Source organism: Lolium rigidum, chromosome 6 (genome assembly GCF_022539505.1).
Source record: "Lolium rigidum isolate FL_2022 chromosome 6, APGP_CSIRO_Lrig_0.1, whole genome shotgun sequence".
Classification (NCBI taxonomy): domain Eukaryota; kingdom Viridiplantae; phylum Streptophyta; class Magnoliopsida; order Poales; family Poaceae; genus Lolium; species Lolium rigidum.
Window position 1 is genome coordinate 105149308 of NC_061513.1, and position 21061 is coordinate 105170368.

Below are 21061 nucleotides of genomic sequence, written 5' to 3' on the forward strand. Positions count from 1 at the left end.
GGTTTGCATATTTTACGTGGTTTAGGTTTTTCGAGTAAGATCCAATCTACCTACGAACATGAACCACAACGGTGATACTAGTGTTGACAATAGAAAGTATAAATTGTAATCTTCACTATGGTGGGAGAGACAGACACCCACAAAGCCACTTATGCAATACAAGTTGCATGTCAAGCGTGGAGCAAGTCTCATGAGACGCGGTCATGTAAAGTTAGCCCGGGCCGCTTCATCCCACCATCCCGCAAGATGCAAAGTACACAAACTAAAGCAACAAAAGCATCACCGCCTACAAAACCATTGTGTTCTACTCGTGCAACAGATCTATGCATAGACGTGGCTCTGATACCACTGATGGGGTTCGTTGCATAGAAAACAAAAAAAAATTCTACCGCAAGACGAATAAAACCAACAGATCTAATCTATGGAACACCCAAGATCTAATCTACAAGATCGAAGCAACGAGATGGAGATGAGACTAACCCTCGAAGATTCCAAAGCCTACGAGATTAATCTCGTTGTTGGTGTAGACGATCGTCCCCGGTGCCGCAATCCGGCAAGCACTTCCGTACTCGGCCGCGCGTACGGTGTCGATGAAGCTCCTTCCTCTCCCGTTCCAGCCGGGCAGCGGAGGTGTGGTAGATCTCCACGGAATCCCAGCAGCACGACGGCATGGTGGTGGTGGTGGTGGAGAAGAATTCCTGCAGGGCTTCGCGTAAGCCGGAGCAGGAGAAACTGGGAGGGAGGAGAGGTGGCAAATTAGGGTTGCGTACGGAGCAGCTCTGGCTGGCCAAACCATCCCTAGGGTTTCACAAAACCCATCTAGGGCCGGCGCCTGGTGGGCCCACACCATACCCTGGCGCGGCCTGGGTGGGACCCACGCCGAGGTGTGGTGTGGCCCACCCCTGGCCTTTCTCCGTCTCCCCTTTGGACTCCGTCTACGTGACAGAAAAATAAGAACTTCTGTTTTTGTTTTGTCCAATTCCGAGAATATTATCAGAACAACTTTTCTTGAAATACAAAACAGCAGAATTCTTCCAGAACAATTCCGGTCCTCCTCGTGATGTCTTGGATCCCATCTGAGACTCCTAACAATATTCGGTCTCCATCTCATATTCCGAATCTACTTTTGCGACATCGAACCTTAAGCGTGTCACCCTACGGTTCGTGAACTATGCAGACATGGTCGAGACTCCTCTCCGAGCAATAACCAATAGCGGGATCTGGAGATCCATAATGGCTCCCACATATTCAACGATGACTTAGTGATCGATTGAACTATTTACATACGATGCCAATTCACTTTGTCTCGCGATATTTTACTTGTCTGAGGTTTGATCATCGGTATCTCCATACCTTGTTCAACCTCGTTACCGACAAGTACTCTTTACTCGTACCGTGGTATGTGATCTCTTATGAACTATTCATATGCTTGCAAGCTAATCGATGACATTCCACCGAGAGGGCCCAGAGTATATCTATCCGTCATCAGGATGGACAAATCCCACTATTGATCCATATGCCTCAACTCATACTTTCCAAATACTTAATCCCATCTTTATTGCCACCCATTTACGCAATGGCGTTTGATGTAATCAAAGTACCCTTCCGGTGTAAGTGATTTACATGATCTCATGGTCGAAGGACTAATGCAACTATGTATCGAAAGCTTATAGCAAAATGAACTTAATGACTTGATCTTATGCTACGCTCATTTGGGTGTGTGTCCATTATATCATTCAATTAATGACATAACCTTGTTATTAATAACATCCAATGTTCATGATCACGAAACCATGATCATCTATTAATCAACAAGCTAGTTATACGAGAGGCTTACTAGGGACTCCTTGTTGTTTACATAACACACATGTATCAATGTTTCGGTTAATACAATTATAGCATGATATATAAACATTTATCATAAACACAAAGATATTATAATAACCACTTTATTATTGCCTCTTGGGCATATCTCCAACAGCATCTTGCTCTTAAGCTTGAACAAAGCGAGAAAAATTGCAAGAAGGCTGAGCAAGACGCTGCTTCTGTTGTGGATCTTCGCAAGAGGCTTCACCATGCTGAAAATGCTTTAAGCGAGAAGATGACCCAACAGATTGCGCGTGAAGAGGCCATCATAGGTCACTTAGAGTCACAAAACCGGCGGTTTTTCAGTAAGTTCCATGTCCTTATTTTGTAAACATCTTCTGAGATTGTCTCTCGTGCATATTTTGACGAACCCGAATCTTGCTCCAGCAGAAAGATGGGGGAAGACTTCACCCTTCACGAAGCCGAGGAGGACCATCTTCTCGACACCCTCTCGATCCTCGAGCTCCATGGGGATTTGGCGCGTGAAAGCATTTCCAATGCACGAGCTGCGTTCACACGCCTCTTCCCCTATTTCTTCCCCAAGCAGACGCAACCGACGATTTTTTCCGAACTTGCCGTGACGCTTCCTCGCCCAAGGAGGATCTTGGATTAGCTTTTCGGTAAGAAAATTTTAAGGTTGGAGTCGAAGGGACCATAGCCCCGGTTGCCGAAAGTCAGCAAAATGTCGACCGGGCTAAGGCCGGCGAAATAAAGGGAATCAACAAGGAGAAGTGGAAGTCCTTGTCGAAGGCTGCCGTGCCGCACCCGAAGAAGATTCTTTCCTTCCTAGGATACAAACCGTAGTCTTCATCCAAGCATCGCCAAGCCGGAGGTCAAGTAGACCAACTTATCCCTCCGTTCTTTTTCTCTTTTGGTAGTTGTCGATATATATACGATATGCGATCGCTTTTGCCGACTCGCAGGGAGTCGACCTTTTGTAATGGCCCCCGACTTATGTAAATATCCCAATTTATGAATGAAAAGGGAAGAATCCTTGTGTGGTAATTGATGCTGACTTTTTCTTTTCTTCTAGTTGGTGTTTGATAATTACTCTAAGACTGTTGGACCGTCATCTCGCTCCTCCCGCTACTTCTCGCTCTAAACGGACAACGGACGATGTTTTGATGGATGACTCCTCATCTTTGAACCCAGATCAATTAGAACTAGCTGAACTTTGACAACAACTACAGTCCGTGAAGAAACAATCCATTATTTTTATGGACCAATCCCACAAATCTTCCGAGCGGGAGAAAATTGCTCTTCAGCAGGCCGAAGAAGCCTTAATAGTGAAAGAAACTGCGGTCGTCAAGGCTTCACAAGCTATTTCTCGAGAAGATTATATACTCGACTTGATGACCGACGTGAGTCTAGATATGGCAGGTATGCTCAACAAATTTTACTTCTCTTTCCACTTATTCTCTTGTTTTCACTCCTCATTGTGGCCCTTTCGTTGAATAGGCTCCTTTTTAGATGCTGCTGCCGAGGATCAACGGGTTGATGCGAGATCAGACCTTCTCGTTAAACTTGCTCTAGAAAATGACTCCAGCTTTTGGGCTACGCCAGATCAGACTAGGCGGATTGTTAGATTTCAAGATCGTGCGGGCCAATTTCGGGAATATCTTGAGTTTTGCACAAAGACACTGGCCATGGTTTATAATGCTATGTTTACTCGGAATCTTCATCCTAAAACTCTTCCTAACTTGATGGACAAATTCAAGAGTGCTCATCGAATCCATGGATTTGTGAACGCCCAATTAATGGCTGGTGCTAGATTTGCTATGATCATGCTGCAGATCTGCTACCCGAAGTTAGATATGTCCAACATTGTTGAGATTTGTCATGCCAAACTGAGGAAGCGGAAGAAGAATGTCGACAAAATCAACGATGTGGTGACACCCGTAGCCAAGAAGATGATTGATGATTTAATTCGGATGGATGCTGACTTCTTCATGGAGGGCCATTAGGCTGATTCTATGGGTGCAACTGCAGAAGGTGAAGAGGTAAACATAGATGACCTGATAAGAATTGACTAAAGATCTGTTTCTTCTATCGAGTTTTTCCTGAAATAAAAAGGAGATCTTGTATATTGTAAGTGCTATGTATAGTTGGAGCAGTTTGCTTATTTTTTCCTTTCTCTAGCCCCCGAGCGTTTTGGTGGCTATATTTTTATGTTTATTGCTTTGCGAGGTGTTTGAACCAAGGCAAGCAACTTGTAAGTTGTATATTGTAAAGACTTGTGTATATATTGAAGACTCATATTGCTTTGGGATGTGTGATGTTATGGTAACATAGCTAGTTACCACCTCACTCTATTTCTTCTTTTATTGTCATGTCATGTCACCAAAATGCCTTGACATGTGTGATGTTACCACCTATGTTACCCCCACTATGAGCAGGGGGTAACATAGGTGGTAACATCACACGTTGATACGTCTCCAACGTATCGATAATTTCTTATGTTCCATGCTACTTTATTGATGATACCTACATGTTTTATGCACATTATATGTCATATTTATGCATTTTCTGGAACTAACCTATTAACGAGATGCCGAAGAGCCGCTTGTCGTTTTCTCGTTGTTTTTTGTTTCGTAAATCCTAGTAAGGAAATATTCTCGGAATTGGACGAAATCTTCGCCTGTGGTCCTATTTTTGCACGAAGCTTCCGTAAGACCGAAGAGGGAAGGAAGTGGGGCCACGAGGTGGCCACACCATAGGGGGCGCGGCCCAGTGCCCCGGCCGCGCCGGCCCGTGGTGTGGGCCCCTCGCGCCGCCTCTTGACCTGCCCTTTCGCCTACTTAAAGCCCCCGTCGCGAAACCCCCGCACCGAGAGCCACGATACGGAAAACCTTCCGCAGACGCGCCGCCGCGAATCCCATCTCGGGGGATTCAGAGATCGCCTCCCGCACCCTCGCCGGAGAGGGGATTCATCTCCCGGAGGACTCTTCATCGCCATGATCGCCTCCGGAGTGATGAGTGAGTAGTTCACCCCCGGACCATGGGTCCATAGCGTAGCTAGATGGTCGTCTTCTCCTTGTTGTGCTTCATTGTTGGATCTTGTGAGCTGCCTAACATGATCAAGATCATCTATCCGTAATTCTATATGTTGTGTTTGTCGGGATCCGATGGATAGAGAATACTATGTTATGGTGATTATCAATCTATTGTTTATGTGTTGTTTATGATCTTGCATGCTCTCCGTTATTAGTAGAGACTCGGCCAAGTTTTTGCTCTTAACTCCAAGAGGGGGTATTTATGCTCGATAGTGGGTTCATGCCTTCACCGACACCCGGGATCGTGACGAGAGGTTCTAAGGTTGTGATGTGCTCGTTGCCACTAGGGATAAAACATTGATGCTATGTCTAAGGATGTAGTTGTTGATTACATTACGCACCATACTTAATGCAATTGTCTCGTTGCTTAGCAACTTAATACCGAATGGGGTTCGGATGATAACCTCGAAGGTGGACTTTTTAGGCATAGGTGCAGCTTGGATGGCGGTCTATGTACTTTGTCGTAATGCCCGGATTAAATCTCACTATATTTATCATATCATGTACATGCATTGTTATGCCCTTTCTCTATTTGTCAATTGCCCGACCGTAATTTGTTCACCCAACATGCTTTTATCTTATGGGAGAGACACCTCTAGTGAACCGTGGACCCCGGTCCTATTCTTTACATAGCATACAATCTACCGCAATTGTATTTTACTATTTTCTTTGCAAACATCTTCCACTCGATACGTTTAATCCTTTGTTACAGCAAGCCGGTGAGATTGACAACCTCACCGTTTCGTTGGGGCAAAGTACTTTGGTTGTGTTGTGCAGGTTCCACGTTGGCGCCGGAATCCCGGTGTTGCGCCGCATCACATTTCGCGACCATTAACCTTCAACGTGCTTCTTGGCTCCTCCCTGGTTCGATTAAACCTTGGTTTCTTTCTGAGGGAAAACTTGCCACTGTGCGCATCATACCTTCCTCTTGGGGTTCCCAACGGACGTGTACATCTACGCGCATCACACGTCTCAAGGCATTTTGGTGACATGGCATGACAATAAAAGAAAAAAATAAGTGAGGTGGTAACTATCTATGTTACCATAATATCACACATCCCAAAGCAATATGAGTCTACAACATAATTAAAAACACATTGCATGAAACCACATCTAAGTTACTACCCACTATGGAGACAGTAACTTAGACTAGTAACATAACATATGTTACTAGACTAAGTTACTCTCCACTATGAGCATCCTAATGCATAAGCAAATCAGTCCACGCAGAAGTCAAGAATTATTGTTCTTTTCAAGAGACAAAAGGGAGAGCAAAGGGAAAGCCCATCCAATTCACTAAACCACAAGATAAATAAAATTGGAAAACTATTAATCAGCAAAAGTGTGAACTTTAATTCCACAAAACAAGCGCATTGCCAGCCGTCGAATCTTCAAATATATCGTGAAAAACAACATCAATTGGCAAATTGCCTGGACCACGGCCAAATTTTCTTGGGTTGGGAGCCCAGCGTGAACGTGTATATACAGTTCACTTTTATAAAATAACAAAGTAACTCCTTTCGTTAAAGAAAAAAACTTCTCAACTTTGTGTAGATACGGAGGTATATAGGAATGTTTTAACTATAGAATCATCCGTATCTAGAAAAAGTTACGAAGCTTTTTTAAAAATGGAGGAAGTATTAGTATTACACTCGTTCTTGCTTAGCGTGACAGTAGCTGATATACCAACAAATTATCAACTCCTTTCACCGAAAAATTGCATACCAAAATAAGGTGTTATAGCTGTTAAATTTACATTATCTTTTTTCAAACTGAGTACTGCACTTGTCCAAACTCCTCGCGAACCCGAATTTTAACAACAAAAAAAGACCATCTACCGTAATGAATTGTCAAAAAGGACGATCCCGCAAAAAATGTCAAAAAGTATCACCTCTATGTGGCAGTTTTTGGTTGATCCGTCATGTTCAGATAATGACTGCTAAGTTCAGTTAATAGAGGAGATAGTCAGAAGCAAATAACGTTAAGATAAAAAAAAAAAGGACCAATAGAACCAACATCCACGAGCTTTTCCAGTAGGAGACATCCGCCTTCGTGCTCACTTCTATGAATAGTTTACATCGTCTTTTTGTTAGAATCGGAACTACACTTCTCCAAGTCCCGCAGAAACTCTTCAAAAGCCACGTCAGACGACCCGCCTTTCTTCAGAGCATCGGCCGCCATCTTCTTGGCCACCGAGAGCCTTTTTCTGAGTTTGTTCCCTTCCTCCGACTCCATCACCAGCCTCACCTTCGCCTCCACATCCTCCGCCTTCACAATTTCTTTCTCGTAGCCGTCCATCGTCACCCCTACTTTCATCTCCTCCACCACATGCACTTTGTTCATCCTCTGCTCGGCGTACAGTGGCCAGCAGATCATCGGCACGCCAGACACGATCCCCTCGAGTACCGAGTTCCACCCACAGTGTGTCACGAACGCACCAACGGCTCCGTGTTGCAACACCTCGGCTTGTGGCGCCCAGTTCTTCACGACGAACCCTCTATCAGCCGTCTTCTCTAAGAAACCTTCTGGAAGCAACGCTTCCAAGACGGACTCGTCCTTGTGCTCCGGTGGGTTGCGCACCACCCACAAGAACCTGTGGCCAGATTTTTCTAACCCACGAGCCACCTCTCCTAGCTGCGCGGCGGAGAAGGTGCCCAAGCTGCCGAAGCAGAGGAATACCACACTCCGCTCCGGCTGCGCGTCAAGCCACTGGAGGCACGGGTGTCTCTCACCGGACGTTTGTGTAGGAAGGACCAGCGGGCCAATGCAGTAGACTGGCGGCGTCGAGCGGCCAGGGGTGCACACGCCGTGCCTGAGTGCTTCGAGAGCCCTCGACTCCAGCCAATCGAAGCTGTTGGCGAGGAAGCCTCTAGCTTCGGGCATCCGCGTGTACTGGCGCAGCCGTTCCTTGGCGATGTCGCTCTCCCGGTCCAGCATCGTGGTGGACATGTCCAACGCACGGATGGGTGGCACGCCGGGGAAGTGGAGCGGGGTCGTGCCCATGTCCTTGAACGACGAAGGGGCGGCGGGGTAGTAGTACGGGAGGTGGAACATGATGGCGAGGTCGCCGACCGCGGACGCGTAGAGGAAGTAGGCGGGGATGGCGAGGTCGGCGGCGACGTCGAGCGCGTCGACGCAAAACATGTCGACCACGAGGGCGTCGACGGCGGGGAGCGCGCGGAGGAGCTCCCGTAGCTCAGCGTTGGCGCGGCGAAGCACGTCGATGGTTTTCAGAATCGGGCTGGAAAAATGGTCCTCCTCGCTGCAAGAAGACGGCGCGAGAAGGAGGCGGAACGTGATGGCGGGGTTGGCGGCGGCGAGGCGGGCTACCGCGTCGGCGGACACGGCGTCCTTGTCAGGCGGGTTCACGACGGCGATGATGACGGCGTGGCCGCGGCGGAGGAAGAGCTTGGCCAGCTCCACCATGGGGTTGAGATGGCCAACGCCCAGCGACGGATAGAGCACCACCGTCTTGTGCTGCGTCATAACGGCTATGCGCCTCTTCTTGGTCTTTGTTGACGTGCGTGGGAGCCTGGGAAAGTAATCGAAATGTGGAATAGTAGAACAGATACGGTCGAGCTACGAATATATATATGCATTCCTGGCCACTTTGTAGACACGCATATAATGCATGGAAGCTTTCGTGTTCGATCCAGAAGGGAATGGGCGAATCAGCAGTGTCGTGGCACACAATGTTTGACACGTAATTGGATAGCTTTCGTAGTCAGCTCTGAACTTGACACGTATGGGAGGAGCAGATAGTTCCAATATATACAGTGATTCGTGTAGGAAACAAGTTGGCATTGCCAACCAGTTGGTCCATGCATTTCTGCCATCTCCGCAGATCTACCATAGCGGTATTTCGACTCATTCATTTTTTTTATTTAAGAATTTCGTAACTGAATCTTAAACCCATTTCATACATTACACTACACTTACGGGAATAATCTTATGTAAGTTTCATACGGGCTGAGGTGTACATATGTGGAGCCATCACCGGCCTAAAATCATGTAACGTACTCCGTAACTGATTTGCAACAAATTTACTGCAACCACGTTCTCCCGTAAGTTAATCCTGTAAAAAATATTTCGGATGTGTAGCATTTCTCCATTTCATAAAGGGCGGGGCTAGCTCACGGGTGACCGTCTGCCTCGTTGAATCCGACCAATCTGCAGTGCCTGTCGAAGAAAGCAAAGAAAAGAATAGGAGTATGGAGAGCACTGCTGCCACACCGCCTAAGAGCATCTCGAGTGGATGGTGATATATGGACGTGTAAAGCCCGTTTATACGTTTCTGGCCCAAAATCAGTCTCCAGTGGATCGTGTATACGGTCGTGGAAGTTTTACACGTCCATCCACGACGCTACCCATCGTGGAAATAAACACGCCCGAGCCACGCTCGTGAAAACGGAACCTCTTCTCCCCAGCTCTGCTCCCGCTCGCATCCCGCCTCCATCCGGAGCCATCGAAGCTCGCCGGCGGCCACTCCCCTCCGGTAAGCTCTCTCTCTCTCTCTCGCCCCTTTTTTTATTCCCGCATGTAGAGTAGAGGTGAGGGGAGGCGCGGGGAGTCGCGCGGCGGCCGGCCCCCATCTCCAGATGCGGCGGCGGCGCGCGCCATGGAGATGGGAGGGCGCGTAGAGTGGGGCTGGCGTGCTGCGGCGGGTGCGGAGAGATGGGCTGGGGTGCTGCGGCGGGCGCGCAGAGATGGGCTGGGGGCGGGGGGGCTGCGGCGGGTGCGGCCTGGAGGGCGGCGGCGCTCGCCCTGGAGAAAGGGAAGGCGGCGGCGGGTGCGGCCTGGAGGCGGCGGCGCTCGCCCTGGAGAAAGAGAAGGCGGGGCCGGGTGCGGCCTGGAGGCGGCGGGTGCGGCCTGGAGGGTGGCGGCCATGGACAATGGAGAGACCGGCTTGGCCATGTCGATTTGGTATATGTCCATGTCAATTTGGGGCTTCTCCATGTCAATTTGATGCATGATTGTGGTCTGGGGTTAAAATAGTTGTGATTTGATAGTGTTTTGCTACAGATTTTGTACTGATGTACAACCTGATATGTACAAGAACTCTCTGATTACTAATTTGTTGTTGGCTGTGTGTCTTTGTTGATTGCTTGCAGATGGATGGTGACCAAAGTTTCTTGGATACAATTGGTTTTGGTTACTTCTACTTGTATAAGTAGTGAGCTAGTTATTGTATGAACTATTTGATGATTACTTCTACTTGTTGTAAGAACTATTTGATGTTGTCTGCTAGTTGTTGTAAGAACTATTTGATGTTGTCTGCTAGTTGTTGTAAGAACTATTTGAAGTAAAAATACTTTATTGATAGCACTGCATTACATAGAAATGGATTACATCACTCATTTCCAAACTTTTGCCACACATGTTCAATTAGATCAAGCTTAAGCTGAGTATGTTCAGCTTTATTTCTAATCTGGTGAGTCATTTGAATAAAAGAGCTCAGTTGTTCCGCATGAGTACGAGACACTGTGACTCTTTCTCCCATTGCCTCAAAAGAGCAGTTTTGTCGACCAGTTTCTCGCTCCTCTTCAACTATCATATTATGCATTATGACACAAGCTTTCATGACATCACCGATTTCTTTACGTTTCCATCCTTTAGCAGGTCCACGAACAATGGCAAAACGGGATTGCAGAACTCCAAAGGCATGTTCCACATCTTTCTTGCACGCCTCTTGCTTCTTCGCAAAAGTTTTATGCTTTCTTGTATCTGGAGCTGGTATGCTCTTCACAAATGTTGCCCACCGTGGATAGATACCATCTGCAAGGTAATACCCCATTGTGTACTGATGGCCATTGATGCTATAATTCACAGCGGGAGTTTGACCTTCGGCTAGCTTTGAAAAAACAAGAGAACGTTCAAGAACATTTATATCATTGAGAGACCCTGGTAAACCAAAATAAGCATGCCAAATCCAAAGATCTTGTGATGCAACTGCTTCCAAGATCATAGTTGGCTCATTCACATGGCCTTTAAACATGCCATGCCATTTTTTTGGGCAATTTTTCCAACCCCAGTGCATGCAATCTATGTTGGAGATATGCCCAAGAGGCAATAATAAATTAGTTATTGTTATATCTTATTGTTCATGATAAATGTTTACATCTCATGCTATAATTGTATTAACCGAAACATTGATACATGTGTGTTATGTAAACAACAAGGAGTCCCTAGTAAGCCTCTTGTATAACTAGCTTGTTGATTAATGGATGATCATGGTTTCGTGATCATGAACATTGGATGTTATTAATAACAAGGTTATGTCATTAGGTGAATGATATAATGGACACACACCCAAATGAGCATAGCATAAGATCAAGTCATTAAGTTCAATTTGCTATAAGCTTTCGATACATAGTTGCCTTAGTCCTTCGACCATGAGATCATGTAAATCACTTACACCGGAAGGGTACTTTGATTACATCAAACGCCATTGCGTAAATGGGTGGTTATAAAGATGGGATTAAGTATTCGGAAAGTGTGAGTTGAAGCATATGGATCAATAGTGGGATTTGTCCATCCCGATGACGGATAGATATACTCGGGCCCTCTCGGTGGAATGTCGTCTCGATTAGCTTGCAAGCATATGATTGGATCATAAGAGATGACATACCACGGTACGAGTAAAGAGTACTTGTCGGTAACGAGGTTGAACAAGGTATGGAGATATCGATGATCGAACCTCTGGACAAGTAAAATATCGCGTGACAAAGGGAATTGACATCGTATGTAAATGGTTCAATCGATCACTAAGTCATCGTTGAATATGTGGGAACCATTATGGATCTCCAGATCCCGCTATTGGTTATTGCTCGGAGAGGAGTCTCGACCATGTATGCATAGTTCGCGAACCGTAGGGTGACGCGCTTAAGGTTCGATGTCGCATAAGTAGATATGGAATATGGTATGGAGACGAAGTTTGTTCGGAGTCTCGGATGGGATCCAGGACATCACGAGGAGGTCCGGAATGGTCCGGAGAATAAGATTCATATATGGGAAGTCATTTTCGTGGTTACCGAAAAGTTCACGATTTTTCTGGTATTGTACCGGAGGTTCTAGAAGGTTCCGGAGGGTACCATAGTGGGGCCCACCTATCCCGGACGACCAACATGGACCGGAGGGGTCGCATAGGCCCACATGGGCCATGCACACCAGCCCCCCCAAGGCCCATGTGGCTGTACCAAGTGGATAAGATCAAATCCCTTGAAAATAGGGGCTTAACTTGGGGGGGAAGTTTCCCCCCTTGTTTTGGCCGACCCAAAGGCTTGGAGGGGGGCCAAGGAAGCCCCCCCACGCCTATATAAGAGGGAGGGGAGGGCTGGGGCGCAGAACATCAACCCCCCAAGCCCTAGCCGCCCCTCTCTCCCTCCTTCTTCTTCCTGCGCAGGCTTGGCGAAGCCCTGCAGGAATTTCTCCTCCACCTCCACCACCACGCCGTCGTGCTGCCGGGATTCCGAGGGGATCTACCACACCGCCGCTGCCCGCTGGAACAGGGAGAGGACGGGCTTCATCGACACCGTACGCGCGACCGAGTACGGAAGTGCCGCCGGATTGCAGCACCGGGGACGATCGTCTACATCAACAACGAGATCTGATCTCGTAGGCTTTGGAAATCTTCGAGGGTTAGTCTCATATCAATCTCGTTGCTCCGATCTTGTAGATTAGATCTTGGGTGTTCCATAGATTAGATCTTGGATTTATTCGTCTTGCGGTAGGAAAATTTTTTTTTTCTATTCTACGAACCCCATCAGTGGTATCAGAGCCATGTCTATGCATAGATCTGTTGCACGAGTAGAACACAATGGTTTTGTGGACGTTGATGCTTTTGTTGCTTTAGTTTGTGTACTTTGCATCTTGCGGGATGGTGGGATGAAGCGGCCCGGGCTAACTTTACATGACCGCGTCTCATGAGACTTGCTCCACGCTTGACATGCAACTTGTATTGCATAAGTGGCTTTGCGGGTGTCTGTCTCTCCCACCATAGTGAAGATTCCAATTTGCACTTTATATTGTCAACACTAGTATCACCGTTGTGGTTCATGTTCGTAGGTAGATTGGATCTTACTCGAAAACCCTAAACCACGTAAAATATGCAAACCAAATTAGAGGCGTCTAACTTGTTTTTGCAGGGTTTGGTGATGTGATATGGCCATGATGTGATGATGATTATATTTGATGTATGAGATGTTCATTATTGTATTATGGCAACCGGCAGGAGCCTAATGGTTGTCTTCAAATTTGTTAAGACCTGCGTGTCTATTCATCATGTAATAGCTTTATTTCAAGTAGTTGTTGTAGTAGCTATAAGTGATGGACAACCATGAAGCGGCACCATGGACCTTGGTGCAATGCTGGTGATGATGGAGATCATGCTCATGTGTTTTGGAGATGGAGATCAAAAGCACAAGAAGAAAGGCCATATCATATCACATATTATGAATTGCATGTGATGTTAATCCTTTATGCATCTTATCTTGCTTAGATCGCGACGGTAGCATTATAAGATGATCCCTCACATTAATATCAAGATAATAAAGTGTTCTCCCCTCGTATGCACCGTTGCTACAGTTCGTCGTCTCGAAGCATCTCGTGATGATCGGATGTGATAGATTCTACGTTCACATACAACGGGTGTAAGCCATGTTGCACACACGGAAATACTTGGGTTTGCTTGACGAGCCTAGCATGTACAGACATGGCCTCGGAACAACGGAAACCGAAAGGTTGAACACGAGTCATATGGATGATATGATCAACATGTTGATGTTCACCATTGAAGCTACATCATCTCACGTGATGATCGGTTTTGGTGTAGTGGATGTGGATCGTGTGCCACTTAACAACTATGAGGGATGTTGTATTAAGTGGGAGTTCATTAGTAATTAGATTAAAACATGAACTAATTATCATGAACATAGTATGAATAGTATTTTGAATTAAATTTGTAGAATTGGCATCCGTTATCTACCATGCGCTAGTCTTGTAATTGAGATAGAAATACTGTTAAGTCTGACAAGTAACCCTACGGACTGGTACCGTATTGTTAAAGAATCAAGAAATGATTAAGTCCTATTACAAACTTTTAGTAAACCTCTCATTAATGATTCAAAGAACAATGGTTTCAATTAGTACCTAGAATCATCTTGCCTCCGTGAAACTTGAAGTTCAAATCTGTTTGAAAAGTAAGGAGCTGGAAATTTTGTTTTCGTAAATAAGCAAGGTATGAGATATACGTGATATCTAAGACCTTATTGCAAGATGATAGAATATAATCTAGTGAGACTACATAAACTCATAAGTTTTATGGGAATGTACGAAGGTTGAAGACGCCGAAGCGTCCCAATCCTCCAACTAGTTGGGCACTAACGATATTCGCATATCCATGAAGTGATCGTCCTTAGTATGCACCGTTGCTAAGACTCGTCGTTTCGAAGCATCACGTGATGATCGGGTGTGATAGATTCTACGTGTGCATACAACGGGTACAAGCCAGATTTGCACATGCGAATACTGAGGTTAAACTTTACGAGCCTAGCATGTACAGACATGGTCTCGGAAAGTCGTCATGATATGATGGATAAAATTATGAGTGAAATTGTTCATCATATTACAAAGTTACTAATAGTGAAATCTAGAACGCTTGTCATGTGATGATCAACTTCAAGGTAAGAATCTCAAGGTTATTGGTATTTGACCAATGGACATAGAAGTCATTGAAGGTGAAGTCTTTTCTGAGAATGAGGAAAGCTAAAAGAGAAACTACAAAATATATTTTGGCAGAAAGAAAGAAAAGACTAGAAAGTCTAGCTCAGGTGTATATAGATGATATACATGTTATGGATGTATTCCTTGTTTGGTCACATAATGAAATTCTTGGGTATTTGTACCAAAATTGGTTGGTATGAGATGTCATACAATACAACGCAATACAAGAATACTATGGCCTAAGTGACTAAAAAGGAATGTGATAGGAATGCACGTCTGGAACAAAAATAAAGTGTTATTATGTTCGTCGTTGGCATTCTGTCTAGCCATTCAGATTTATAATAAAGAACTTTATAATTGTTGTTTTGTTCTGGTTAAATGAAAACAATGAGTTGTTCAAATTGTAACAACATTCCATGTACGATGGATAAGTTATTATAAATCTTTATGGTGAAGCACACATACATAACACTGACGCTAAAATGCCATAAGGCAAATGATGTGAATTCCACTCATTAGTAGAACCGCCATTTAGGTCATGTTAGAAAGGAACGCATGAAGGAACTCCATTTGAATGGATTTTTGGAGTCATATGATTTTTGAATCATTTGGCGCTTGCAAATCTCTTCTAAAGAGAATGACTTAAATACCGTTCATAGGCCAAGAGTTGAACGGGAAACTAACTTAGTGGAAACATACATGGTGATGTATATGGTTCACTGGGCATAGTTGTGTGCGGGAGATTCTTCTACTTCATGAAAACTTCTAACAGTGAATTGAGTATATATATGTGGATATATTTCGATAAGGAAGAAGTTTGAAACATTTGAATGGATTCAAATAAATTTCAGCATGAAGTGGAAATCATCGTAATAGAAAAGTCAAATATCTATGATTGGATCATGGTGGAAATATTTGAATTACGAGTTTTAGCGAACATCTAAGAGAGTTATGAAATTGTTCTACTACTCACGTTTCTTGGAGTATCATAGTGATGATAGAGTATCCAAGAGACGTATCCAAAACTTGTTGGATTAATGATGAGATAAAATAAAATGACGCCATTATATTTTTGTGGATTATGCTTTGGAGACTACCGCTTTTACACTGAATAGAGCATCATCATGATCCATTGAAATGACACCATACGAGTTATGGCATGGGTATAAACCCTATAAAGTCCTTTCTTGAATTTTGGTATGCATAGCATAAGTAAATGAGTTTACAACCAAAATCGGATAAATGTCTTTGTTGATTATCCCATAAAATTGATTGGGAATTCTTTCCACTATAAAGTCAAAGACAAAAGTGTTTGTCCATGTTTCTTACTTATTTCAAAGAAATTGTTTCTAGAGAAGTATTTGAGTGGGAGGACAATGGAACTTGATAAGGTTCATGAACCTGAGCATGATGATCAGAGTAGCACAGCATCGGAAATGGTTCCGGGAAGCAGCTACGAAGATCATGGCTCCCATGTCTATAAAGTATTATAGTCATGGAGATCAAAGTACCTATTGAAACTTGTAGATATGGTTTACTTTGTGATCAAATAAATGATTTATGGACAAAGGATTGATTTTGAACAATGATAAACCAACTACATACAAAGAAGTTATGATGGGCCCTGACTCCGTTAAAATGGCTATGCGCCATGAAATCCAAGATAGGTGAATACTTTTTGAAAGTAAATGGATCTATAAAATAGATGGACTTGGATGGAATATCCTTAAAGAAGCTTGACTTATCGAAAAGTTGTTTACGACAAAGTTCAAAGAGTTGACTACGATAAGATTAGATCTTCCGTGGCAATGCTTATAGTCTATGTGGATTATTCTAGTAATCGCTACATATTTCTTTTATGAGATATGATAGTAGGATGGCAGAAATACATTCCTTACCAGAAGTATGTATGAAGGATGTATACCAGATACAACCAAGAGTTTTGCTGGTCCGTGGAACACTAGATAGGTATACAAACTTCAATTGGATGAAGTAAGTATCGCGGAGTTGGAATCTTCACCGGATGAAATAATCAAAGAGTCTTGATTTCATCAGAAACGATGAAGATGCTTGCATTTGCAAGAAATTAAGTGGGAGCGCTGAGACATATTTATAATACTTTATGTAGATGACATATCGTTGATTATAAATAGTGTAATTATATAATTGATTTAAAAGGTTTCATTGAGAATTAATTTCAATGAAAGGATATAGACTAAAACATACTTAGTGTCAAGATCTATGTAGATAGATTGAAACACATAATAAGTTTAAGTCAAAGTACATAGAATGAATATTGAAGTGGTTCAATATAAAAATGTTAAGAAGGTGTTCTTTTCATGTGAAGGTTTAACAAGACTTGAGTGTATTTGACACTTGATGAGTAAAAACACATGAGTGATTTCAGATCACGAATAATATGTACAAAGTCAGATGTCCTGTGCTCTAAAATGTTATGAGCATATACCAGAATGATTCATGTAATGATCATTGGACAACAGTAAGAATATCCCTGAGTCCTTTAGAAGAACCAAGGATATATATATATATATATATAGTTTTTATATGGGGTAGTGACAAACAAATCGCTGTAAGGTGTTGCACCGATATTAGTTTGGTTACATATAAAAATAAAATTTCAATCTCAATTAGGCTAAGTGTTGTTTATAAGGTAAAACAATGAGCTAGAAGAAGTCTATGCTAGATTTAGATCAGTTCTAAATATTGTGACGGATTCTACAAACAAAGGCAGAGTATGTCATTGTTTTGACAATGACCGAGGATGTTAAGTCAAGGAGTTCTTTGAGAACTTGGTGTAGTTCCGACAGTGTCAGAACTTTGAAGCTATATTGTGTGTGACAATATTAGTGACTTATTTCAGACCGCGGAATTAAGGTTCCACCGGAGGACTAAGCATATACAATTAATGCCGACTCATTTGGAAAATGGGTGATGCGTTGAGACGCAAATGAATTGCAAAATACATACGTTTCTGAGCGTGTCAGATCCGTTGACTAAAACCTCTCCCGTGAGCAAAACATGATAAGCACCAGAAGGCCAAGGTGCTATATCTTTACAAATGTTAACTAGATTATTGACTCTAGTGCAAGTGGGAGACTGTTGGAGATATGCCCAAGAGGTAATAATAAATTAGTTATTGTTATATCTTATTGTTCATGATAAATGTTTACATCTCATGCTATAATTGTATTAACCGAAACATTGATACATGTGTGTTATGTAAACAACAAGGAGTCCCTAGTAAGCCTCTTGTATAACTAGCTTGTTGATTAATGGATGATCATGGTTTCGTGATCATGAACATTGGATGTTATTAATAACAAGGTTATGTCATTAGGTGAATGATATAATGGACACACACCCAAATGAGCATAGCATAAGATCAAGTCATTAAGTTCAATTTGCTATAAGCTTTCGATACATAGTTGCCTTAGTCCTTCGACCATGAGATCATGTAAATCACTTACACCGGAAGGGTACTTTGATTACATCAAACGCCATTGCGTAAATGGGTGGTTATAAAGATGGGATTAAGTATTCGGAAAGTGTGAGTTGAAGCATATGGATCAATAGTGGGATTTGTCCATCCCGATGACTGGATAGATATACTCTGGGCCCTCTCGGTGGCACGTCGTCTGATTAGCTTGCAAGCATATGATTGGATCATAAGAGATGACATACCACGGTACGAGTAAAGAGTACTTGTCGGTAACGAGGTTGAACAAGGTATGGAGATATCGATGATCGAACCTCGGACAAGTAAAATATCGCGTGACAAAGGGAATTGGCATCGTATGTAAATGGTTCAATCGATCACTAAGTCATCGTTGAATATGTGGGAACCATTATGGATCTCCAGATCCCGCTATTGGTTATTGCTCGGAGAGGAGTCTCGACCATGTCTGCATAGTTCGCGAACCGTAGGGTGACGCGCTTAAGGTTCGATGTCGCATAAGTAGATATGGAATATGGTATGGAGACGAAGTTTGTTCGGAGTCTCGGATGGGATCCAGGACATCACGAGGAGGTCCGGAATGGTCCGGAGAATAAGATTCATATATGGGAAGTCATTTTCAGGGTTACCGGAAAAGTTCACGATTTTTCGGTATTGTACCGGAGGTTCTAGAAGGTTCCGGAGGGTACCATAGTGGGGCCCACCTATCCCGGACGACCAACATGGACCGGAGGGGTCGCATAGGCCCACATGGGCCATGCACACCAGCCCCCCAAGGCCCATGTGGCTGTACCAAGTGGATAAGATCAAATCCCTTGAAAATAGGGGCTTAACTTGGGGGAAGTTTCCCCCTTGTTTTGGCCGACCCAAAGGCTTGGAGGGGGGCCAAGGCAGCCCCCCACGCCTATATAAGAGGGAGGGGAGGGCTGGGGCGCAGAACATCAACCCCCAAGCCCTAGCCGCCCCTCTCTCCCTCCTTCTTCTTCCCGCGCGAGCTTGGCGAAGCCCCGCAGGAATTTCTCCTCCACCTCCACCACCACGCCGTCGTGCTGCCGGGATTCCGAGGGGATCTACCACACCTCCGCTGCCCGCTGGAACGGGGAGAGGACGGGCTTCATCGACACCGTACGCGCGACCGAGTACGGAAGTGCCGCCGGATTGCAAGCACCGGGGACGATCGTCTACATCAACAACGAGATCCGATCTCGTAGGCTTTGGAAATCTTCGAGGGTTAGTCTCATATCAATCTCGTTGCTCCGATCTTGTAGATTAGATCTTGGGTGTTCCATAGATTAGATCTTGGATTTATTCGTCTTGCGGTAGGAAATTTTTTGTTTTCTATGCTACGAACCCCATCAATCTATGCTCCCTAACATACCAGGAAATCCTCTTTCCTCCCCTATTGCAAGTAACCTAGCAATGTCTTGTTCATTTGGAGATCTCAGGTACCTTTCCCAAATACTTCACAAACTTTGATCACAAATTTCTTGCAAGACTCTAAATTAGTAGCCTCAGCGGACCGGATGTACTCATCAGCACCATCAGCTGCTATTCCATATGTTAGCATCCGCATTGCCGCGGTCATTTTTTGCAGAGGATGTAACCCAAGAGCTCCAGAAGCACTTCTTTTTTGCGTAAAATAACCATCATAGTCATGCTCAAGTATACCACTAGCTATGCGGTTGAACAAATCATGGGACATCCTAAATCTGTGTATAAAAAGTAAATGAGACGGGGAAATGAAAAATGGGCGATCGCAGAGAAGTGTACTAGTTGCAAACCTTCATCGAAACAAATGTTCGGGATATCGAGGAACTTCTTTGAAGTAGTCGTCCCACAGAAGAACAAATCCAACATCTCTTCCTCGATCGATTGCTCGACGTCCATGCTTCGAACCACCGTGGCGTCGGGCGTTCATCCTCTCTTCCTCCTCGCGCTCGGCAAATGCTGCAAGTATGAGTTCATCGTCGCCAGATGAAGATGACGAAGAACTCATGTCCCAAGAGGATGTGTTCATTGTGTTGCGTGAGAGACGATAGAGAAATCTAGGAGTGAGAAGAGAAGTCACAGATAGAGATGCTGGAAGATAGGTGGTCGGGGTGGTTTATATAGACCAGAAATATGGCCGTTAAAAATATAGCCGTTGGAAATATAGCCATTGGAATATAGCCGTTTGAAAATATAGCCGTTTGAAAATATAGCCGTTGGAATATACACGTCCTGATTTACACGTCCTGATACACGTTCCACTGAAAAACTGAGAGGTGTAAAATTTATCAACATGTATATGGATGTGTATATGGAGATATACACGTCCAAATTTACACGTTCCACTAGAGATGCTCTAAGAGGTGGAAGAAGATAGAATCACCACCATCTCTATATCCCCAGCCACCGGCATCGACCCAATTGTCAAGTTCCCTATATTAGAAATTAAAGAAAGCACTAAAAACAAAAATTATTTAAACTCTAAATTGTGTTTATTTTAATTATAATTATCTTAAAATGATAAAATTAAGAAAAATATTAAACCATTATTAACCTGTATTGAAAAAGTAGTTTCTCAACCCCCAAACTTTACTCAACAAGTTGTTTCTTTAAAATGAGAAGAGATAAAGTGAAATCCTAATTATATCATGTATGAAACCCTAATTTGAGATCACTTAGCTATATAATTCCAAAACTCTAGAAAAATATTAAAGGTGACCATCATGTAATAGAAACTATGTTTAGATCTTCACCAAGCTAGTCACATGCATGCTCATGCTATAGAGGGATCTCACAAGTTCCAAATACAAATAAAATAGTTAGTTCATCTAAATCCCTTTAATGGTCCATGTGAATAAGTAGTAAGTATTTGTGGAAAAACTAACTTGTTATTTTCATGTCAGCACACTATGACCAACCATAATAGCAATAATGTGTAGTAGTTCACTTTAATTGCTCA

The 21061-nt window shown here is 43.8% G+C and overlaps 1 protein-coding gene across 1 annotated transcript; it reads right to left on the reverse strand.

The window, feature by feature from the left end:
- Nucleotides 1-6992: 6992 nt before the first annotated feature.
- Nucleotides 6993-8405, reverse strand: LOC124668165 (anthocyanidin 5,3-O-glucosyltransferase-like). The gene is made up of 2 exons (XM_047205350.1): nucleotides 7732-8405; nucleotides 6993-7416 (listed from the first exon to the last, which is right to left on the reverse strand). Exons 1-2 carry the CDS (start codon nucleotides 8403-8405, stop codon nucleotides 6993-6995), a joined length of 1098 nt encoding a protein of 365 aa, XP_047061306.1.
- Between the last annotated feature and the right edge of the window lie 12656 nt (nucleotides 8406-21061).